Source organism: Pholcus phalangioides, unplaced genomic scaffold (assembly GCF_987345545.1).
Source record: "Pholcus phalangioides strain wild (caught in Gottingen) unplaced genomic scaffold, Ppha-v1.0 ptg000011l_1, whole genome shotgun sequence".
Taxonomy (NCBI): domain Eukaryota; kingdom Metazoa; phylum Arthropoda; class Arachnida; order Araneae; family Pholcidae; genus Pholcus; species Pholcus phalangioides.
Window position 1 is genome coordinate 10,514,321 of NW_028301604.1, and position 8,921 is coordinate 10,523,241.

The 8,921-nt window shown below is 39.2% G+C and overlaps 1 protein-coding gene across 2 annotated transcripts in view; it reads left to right on the forward strand.

The window, feature by feature from the left end:
- The window catches only part of LOC149080034 (uncharacterized), a 68,223-nt gene extending 60,336 nt beyond the window's left edge, over nt 1-7,887 (forward strand). For both annotated transcript variants that reach the window (XM_089238976.1, XM_089238975.1), the window contains 2 exons: nt 6,290-6,469; nt 7,477-7,887. In XM_089238976.1, the coding sequence (XP_089095102.1) occupies nt 6,290-6,469; nt 7,477-7,730 (434 nt within the window). In that variant the 3' untranslated portion in view covers nt 7,731-7,887. The remainder of the gene's footprint in view (nt 1-6,289; nt 6,470-7,476) is intronic.
- Nucleotides 7,888-8,921: the final 1,034 nt, after the last annotated feature.

Genomic DNA, 8,921 nt, shown 5'->3' on the forward strand with positions numbered 1-8,921 from the left:
ATGTACAAATACACAATGTACCTGTTTGATGGTCATCACAACAAGGGAATGCTGTATATCAATAACAAGGTACCGTTCCTACCACAGAAGTTTCGAATTGGCACTATGCTCTTGTGCCGATGCGTAAACTTTTGGGATCACGGGCCCGAGTCTCTCCAAATATTTGCTACAATCTTCATTATATTTAATAAAAAAAATTAAGCCTGTGCGGCTCCCTCCCCTCAATATATCTCCAAGTCTCCTCCCCAACCTTTTCAATAACTTTACGTCTATGCACGTGTGAGGTGTATTTCATGGTATGATCTTGACTCACCGGCTATCTTAAACGAACCTCATAACCGCAACAAGCAGGGGCGGTTCAACACAAAATTCTTACACGTACGAGACATCTTTTAGGCGCTCCTCCGCTCCTCATCAAAACACACCCTCTCCGTAGTATCTCTCTACCATATTTAACAATACCATACATCATGTGTAATTTTCTGAAAGATAACCCAGGTAATTTAGTTGTTAAAGCTTATACCCTGGGCTTATATCCCCCATTTTATATTTGGTTATCTATCTGTGCTCCCAGGTAGATGCAATGCATTGAAAATTAGTTTTCTGTGCATATAGCATCCAGGGCCGCAACTAGATGCTTTGTCAGCCGGGGCAAGCACGCATTTTGGCTCCCCCTTGTAATGTCGAAAGAGAAGTTAAACAGTGAAATTTGCGTCTCCTTCGGTCTTGCGCCAAGGCAACACCATCTATAGCAGAAGGTCTCCACACGAAGCCCGTGACGTCACTGAAGAAGGTCATTTCGCCTATAACCATTGGATGTAGCAGGGCAACGCACACATGCGATATTTTTACCTTTTTTGTAGTATATCCAATGACTATAGGTGAAATAAATTCTTCAGTCACGTCATGAGCTTCGCGCGGAGGCCTTCGACTATGGATGGTGTTGGCCCGGGGCACGAGGCGCATCTGCTCTTCCCTCGTTGCGGCCCTGATTAAATACCCTCCATTTATAGTTGGAATTTCGCAGACAAAATATCCTTTGGTAATTTCGTCCGTATACCCCTGGGGTGGATAGGTAGGTGCAACCCGCGTGGGTTCTACTTTGTGACTCTGCGGCAATGTGCGCCTACTGTGTGGCAATGTTCTGAAATCAATCTTTGTTTGTGCTAGCTGGAAATGCATCCAGCTGCAAAGAAAGGCTGTTCGCAGGAATTTCCGGATACCATAATTATGTTCGTACTGCCTTATCCAGAGCCTTGTTCTTAATTAAAAAAAAAGAAAAATATATAGGGTGGGGCCCCCAATTATCACCTACGTTCCTAATATCGCCTACTACGGTTTCTTCTTGATTAATGCTGGTAGCTGGTGGCCACTACCGGAACTACGAAGCTTCCCCCTTCAGTTGTTGTTTGTGAGAACTAGACGCACCTGTGTTGTTTTTCTTTTCTCTGGGAATTTTTTCTTATTTTCATGTACGATGAGTTAATAAACACATTTCATTACTTTTAGTATAATCAATAAAGTTCAAGTGATAGCGTTGTATCATTTGAGGCAGTGATAGCGACCGTGACAGGCTACATTTTGGTGTAGTTTGTTTTTCGGTTTGCGATTCGATTCCGAGAGTGATGGCCGCCATGTTTGAGCATTAGGTTGATCCCAATATCGTCCACTTGAGTGTTCCCGTTACCGCCCTAGGTGATATTGCGAACACTTTTGAAGTAGGTTTTTCTTCAGATGTTACATATATATATATATAGAAAGACGTGAAACAAGATTAAAATGAAAGTGATGTAATAGCGGTGAAAAAATAAAGTGATGGAACTGTTGATAGCATCAGAAGTTTTTCAAGTACCTGGATCTACATTAAAAGACTACGTAAAAAAACCTGAAGATGAACTTCAAAAATTACTTGATGTGCCACTAGGACGAAGGCCTTTTTTTATCTCCTTATGTAGAAGATAAATTTGTTGAGTATTATTTACAAATGTTGATAAAACGTATTATGGACTTAGGACAAAGTATGTAAAAAGGATGTAATTTCAACTTGCTATTAATAATTTACGCCACCCATTTTCTGAAGAAAAAAAGTTCAGGTACGAAATAATCCCTCTTTTTTCAACAGATATCCAGACTTTTCTCTGGAAAAGAAAAAAAAGGGAAAATCTTTATCACTTGAAAGTTCGTCAACTTCTGGCAATAAATACACTGGCAAAAAACATCAGGCAAAGCTGTAAAGGAACCAGTTCCGAAAAAACGCAAATCGGTAAAATGGAAGGAAGAAGGATCTCTTCAGAAGGTGAAGAACCTCCATATGTGTCAACTGACGACAACGGCAGCAGTTGTGGCGAAGAAAATAATGATGCCCAATGCTCAATTTGTGGAGGACTTTACTCAAATGATTGTCATGGAGAAACATGGTTAAAATGTTTGATATGCAACAAATGGTCTCACGAAAGAAGAAAGTAAAGAAAACAAAAGTTTTTCTTTTGATGTTATATTTAGGAAAAGTGTTAAAAGGGTACGTTAATTTTATTTCTAAAAGTACAAAAAAACTGTCTTGTATTACTTTCGATTTTGTTGTGTATCTTAATTTTCACGTTTAATAAAGAAAGTATAATCATAACATAAATTAAACTTTATTTCAACCCATTTTAGGTGCAGGTGATATTAGGAACATAAAGTGGGCGATATTGGGAACATTTTTTTAATAGAAAAAATTCAGAGGGCGTAAAACAATTTTTTTTGGGTGTGTTAAAATTATCTGTTCTATAGAGTTGTAATTCAGCTTATTTTATTTTTAAATAACAGTCTTGACCATAGTTTCCCAACCTTTTTTGTCCCATCGCCCCCTTCTTCAGAAATTTTTTCTCCCATCGCCCAAAACGCAATCTAACCCATAGGATCCTATGTTATACCCGTAGCTTCTACCGCCCCCCTGGAACTTTCCATCGCCCTCAAGGGGCGTTAACGCCCACGTTGGGAATAGACAATAGAATAGAACAATTTTTACACAAATTGCACAGGACTTAGTCCTGTAATTAAAATAATGGCTTGAGTGGGCGATATTTGGGCCCCTACCCAATATTATGAATTAAAGCGCAGAATACGAAGTCTGGCATCACGGTCTACTTCAAAGAGACAAAAAAATTCAAATATCAAATTTTACGCTTATGAAATGCATTCAGAAAAGTACGCGGGAATGGTGGGGGGGGGGGGGGGAGGGAATGGTTTGACCCCCAGAATAAAAAAAAATTCAAAGACAGTGTCCGTAAACTATTTCGAAAAAAATATAGGGTTGGTATAGTACCCATCAAGACGAACAATACAGTCAAATTTGGTTACAACGATATTGAAGATTCCACAATATAGCTGGAAGTTATAGCCAGTGCCGTTACAACCAAGGGGTGGTCATAACCAATTTCAATTGCATTTACTATGTAACTTGGGCGCGGTAGCCCAGGTCGATAAGACACTCGCCTAAAGTACCGAAGGATGTATAGAGGTGTCGCGAGTTCGATACCCGGTTCGTCCTTGTCAGAAAAATTTCCTGCCACAGGGGTACAACAGAAAAAACAGCGACATGACCGCAGAAAAAAAGCTACCGCAGGGGGGTCCCCCTTCGAGGGGTTAGCGCACCAACCTATCGATGAGTATAAAAACAAGCCTGCCGTTCGGAATCGGCTATAAATTGTAGGTCCCAGTCTAATTAGCCCTCGTGTGCAGAAAATGACCGTGGTGCGACAAAAATGATGAATGCTATGGAACTTATGATGGCAATCCAACTCAAGTGTCAGAAAAGCGAAACCTAGAAACACGTATAACAAGCACAAGTTCTCACTTCTGTATCATTTCCGCTCTGCCGGAGCGAAGCAGCACTTTTTAGAATATAACGGTCAATGATTTGCCGTACACAAATTTCATATTTCTAGAAATTTGCGTATACGGCGTATAGATACAAATACAAAATTAGAAGTGACACTACGGGTGCATATGCGAATTTTTAGAAATACGGTAGACTCAGGACTATCCGGCCTACTGTGGCGGAAAGGTGGGCTGGCTAACAGTCAAGCCGGATACGTCGGAGTTCTATAAATACTAACTTCTCTCCCCCCCCCCCCCCACATCATACCATCGAGAACACCCTTTTTATAACAAAATCCGCTACTATTCATATTTTCTGACCTCTAAGAACAGGCGAGTACTTAAATGCTTGTTATGTACTGTGTGAACGGAACTGTACGTTTTAAAAATTTATTACAGAATAAATGGGGTCCAAGAATAAAAATATTGGATACATTTTAGGATATATAAATTATATTATGGCTAACTTGATTGCAAGAAACATAAAATCACGACATTGCGTAGAATGAATATGTTACTGCCAAAGCTCGAAGATGGCCAGTTCGCGAACTGCAATGTCCGAAATGCCGGCCCTCATATATGATAGAATCATATATATGAATCATAGGGGCCCTCCCCTATGATTCGGGATGATCGCTACGCTGGCGTATTTTTTGTGCTAATTATGACCATTCATAATTAGCCATTGCTTAGGCAATCCTACGATCAAACGTATTTGAATATTGATATCTTAGTGATCCATGTTTAAGGATTGACAAAAAGGGGCCGGCCAAATCCCAGCGATAGCCAGAAATTCGGTCGGAACAACTAGGCCGGACAGTTCGCGGACTGGCCAATTTCGGGCTTTGGCAGCAACAGTAGGCTAGGTCTTACGAAAATTATTTAAACTTATTTTACAGTTGATGGATGATTATGCAAATGTCAAAGGCATTACGCAAAAGGTAGACCTAAGATGAGAGAGTCACAGTTTTTTGAAAAAGTCGTTGATAGATGACTGCTTCTTCCTTTGGGGCCGTTCAAGTGTTACGTCATCATTGATGGGGGGGGGGGAGGGGGTTTCCGATTTGCTGACTTTTGCTGACAAGGGGGGGGTGTGTTTGGATAATCCTTACGTCATCAACCACCCTGTATGAAAATATGAGTTAGGATTCAGAGGGACAGAGCTGATGACGAAATTTTGCTGACAAGGGGGGGGGGGGGAGGGGGGTCAAAAATGGCTAAAAATTTGCTTACGTAATACTTGAACGGCCCCTTTTCTGCGGCACAAGTGCTTCCATTTACGCTCTAACCCGCGTAAAAACCGGTTTTGAGGTGTGGTTAGCACAGCGTGGGAGATTTTAATGGTCGATTTCGTGTAGCCACACCCCGAAACCAGTTTATGTGCAGCTTCGAAATCACGAAGAATTTATTATGGATGAATTTTTAACTAGGCCGGATAGTCGAGAGTCTACTGTATGGGCGAATGATTGATGGTTATGTTGTGGAAAAGTGATGCTTCTCTCTGGCAGAGCAGAAGTGAGGACTTTGCTTGTTGGACATGTTTCCAAGTTTCGCTTTTTTGACACTCTGAGTGGATTGCAACTATAGATTCCATTGTAAATATTGTTTCTTGATTTTACTATCACCCCTAAAATTTTTTCTAAACAGTTTACGAACATCCATTATGCTATTTTAATCAAGTTGTGTTAATTAAAAATGTTTATTGAACTTCATTAACTGAAAATTTCTCTAAAAGAATTGCCCTGTGGCTTTCCCTGAAACATCCAATCCGCTATTGTCTCACCCTACAAAAGGTAGGTCCTGTGTACAAGTGTATTTCTTAGTATTCACTTAAAAAAACGCACGAGAGATGACTTTTAAGAAATCGACAAAACAAAGGACTAAAATATTCTTATTGGTTTTCAAATTCATAGAATTTCGATTTCATATCCGAAATGTAACCAGTTCTTTCAGTAACAAAATATGTTATGGAAAAGCGTTTGTTTGTGAAATAAATCGAACGAAAACATTTTTTGTGAAAATTGACTGTTTAGGAAAGTATAAGAAATGGATTGTCTCAGCGGCACCTATATTTACCTCATAAAAAGTTTTATATAATTTGTTATTGAGGCATGCCATGCTAATTCTGGCTCTAGTTTAAAGAAATCAACGAAAACATATTTACTTTACTTGTTTTGTCGGTGAACTTCACTTGTTTGAGCGTATCATATGCGTATTTTGAAAATAAAACAGAATCAGTAAAAGGTTGGCGAATCTCAATTATGGTGAATATGCAATGGTTTATTCTATAAAGCCGCAGATTTTCTGAAGTTTCACATTTAGTGAAATTTCTAAAATATTTTATGTAGCAAGATACAATTTGTCTTGTACTAGTTCTAAAATGTTTTATGTGTTTAGTTGTACTATATGTGGCTTTTTCAATTTGCAGTAGCCGCTCACCAAAATCCAATGTTTTCTTCATTTCATGAGCAACCTCCTGATGAGACATGTCCGGGTCTGAATAATACTATGCTATTTATGGCATCAGAGCTTGCTCAGGATGCAGAAAGCGAGAAAAATAATCTCAAGAAAGATAGTTCTAAGAGTTCACCAGCAACAATTAAAACAGGTTAGTTCATAAATAACAAATACAGGGGAAAATCGTGTATAACGATTTTACTTTCTGGTCTCGATGCGCTTTTCATAGTGTTTATATAGTATTCCACCTATAATAACCCTTTAATAATGATATGTGTCAGCGGTCCCATGTGTATCGTTGTATAAAGACGTTTCACTGTATTACAGTATACATTATAATTCTCGTGTTATCCATGACCCACCTGGTTCTGAGGTAAATAATTGCTTTAAAGGTTGTTTCAAACATTTTTTTCTATTGTTTAAAATCCCTCCAATCCAAAATTTGTATCTGTACAGCGTTGATGCCATTTACTAGCTCATTTTTGACTTGTGAACTGCAGTATCACCTCTTCATTAGTTCCAGTATATTACGCAAGTACGTATGTAGCCGAATTAGTGTAGTTGGTAGAGTATCGGACTGCAAGCCTGAAGACCAAGGTTCGAATCCATCTTGCGAACGTTTTCGGCACGGGGAGGTAGTGACGAAAGAAAAAAGTATACTACGCAGTCTTAACAGCGTATTTTATAAGCAATTTTTAATATTAATCAACTTATAAAAATTCCCTGCTCGTGCCAGTATCATCGTTGTGAGAAAGAAAATTATCGGGCTCAGAGAATTGGCGATTTCTATGCCCCACATCCAATCACTATTCGGTATCAGGAAGATTCTACGCCAAAATAAGAAGAAACTAAATAGGATGCTGTGTTTCAAAATGTGACAAACTTGCTAAGTCGTCTGAATGACGTTTATGGCAAACAGTGCAGAGGCCTTCTATCTCTAGGAGGTGCTGGTCAGGACCCGGTGGTTGAGAAACACTGAATTAATTTTAAAAACCTGGTTATTTGTGTTCAATCTGTCATCCTCACATGAATGTTAATTTGTTCAATACCCATACTTATTGTTCTCTGTTTGGATTATGCCTATTTATATGCGAAAAAATGAGATTTACTATTTGATAATTTTAATATATATCTTCAGATGGCTTTATATTTTTTTAGAATTGGAGTACTCGTCATATGGACGCAACTCTGATGAAAAGAATCATGACTTTGGAAACAACATTTACCAAACTGCATTTGAGGTTAAACACTGTTTTGATGCAAAGGAATCAATAAGCAATGAAGAAATGCAATATACTGATATTCCATTAATGGATATCGATACCGAACACCAACACGTTTCTATTCTTCAAATCGGAGGAGACTATGAAGAGGTTGTTCTGTCTGCTGATGCTAAAAACGATGGAAATTAAGAGGAAAGAAGAAACACGAAAAAACTTAAGAACAACAATTTCAAAGAACAATTTTTTTAAATTCAAATGATGTATTGACGGAATTGTAACTTGTTATATTTCAGTACATCTTCCATTTTCATTATGTATTATGACCATTAAAACTAGGTACTTTAGGAATTTCTGCATCTTTTTTGAGGGGATTCAGTTTTTCTTTGCTTCTATGATAAACGTGATTAAGGCTTTGGGTAAGAGCAAAAATGTCGATGTTCTTCATCTTGATTTTCAGAAGGCATTCAATCGGGTCCAATATGGTAAACTCTTGAAGCGTTTACACGATATTGGGATTGGGGCAACTTGCTGAATTGGATAGAATCGTGATTGAGAGATAGGTCACAACGGGGTATGGTGAACGGGGGATTCTCTGATTGGACAGGTATCATAAGTGCAGTCCCTCAAGAAAATGTCCTTGGGCCCATACTTTTTTTTACTTTTTATTGATAAACTCCATCAGGGTATCGACGGGATTGTCAGCAAATTAGCAGATAACGTAAAGTTAATGGGAGTAGGTGGGAATCCAAGCAGTTCCAGACCAACTTTAACAGGATTGCGGCATGAGCAATGATCCATTGATCATGACGTTTAGCGTTTACAAGTGCCTGATAGCTCATTATGGCCAGGGCCGTCTCAAGAGTATCATGAGCCCCCGGGGCCAAGGGATTTTTCAGAGGCCCTACCTGGGAAATTTGCATGCTTACTCGCGAAAATTTCCAGATCTCATTTTTTTTAGGCCCCCGGGCCGGTAAGACCACGTGTTAAGAAGGCACTGGTTCTAACAACCCACGTTTCACTTACGAGCTAAATGGTGTTATTATTCTGGATGCAACTAGTATGAGCGATATGGGTATTGTTATTAGGTTTTCTGAGCACTGCTCAGTGGGGGTCAAAAAAGCGAATAGACAGCTCGGTTTCATTCTCAAAAAGGTCTCTTCGCGTTTTCCTAAAGTTATTTTTCTGCTTTTCCGAGGCTCAGTTCGTCCTGGACTGGAGTATGCCGTATGGTTTTGGAGACCATACCCACAGAGAGACATAGATTTGGTTGAGGAGGCGCAGAGAAGAGCTACCGTGTCCTTGTTGGTACATGGGGGAGGGCTTGAGTTATGAAGAGTCACTTCATTTTTTTTCATGTTTTCATTGCAATAACGCTGGTGT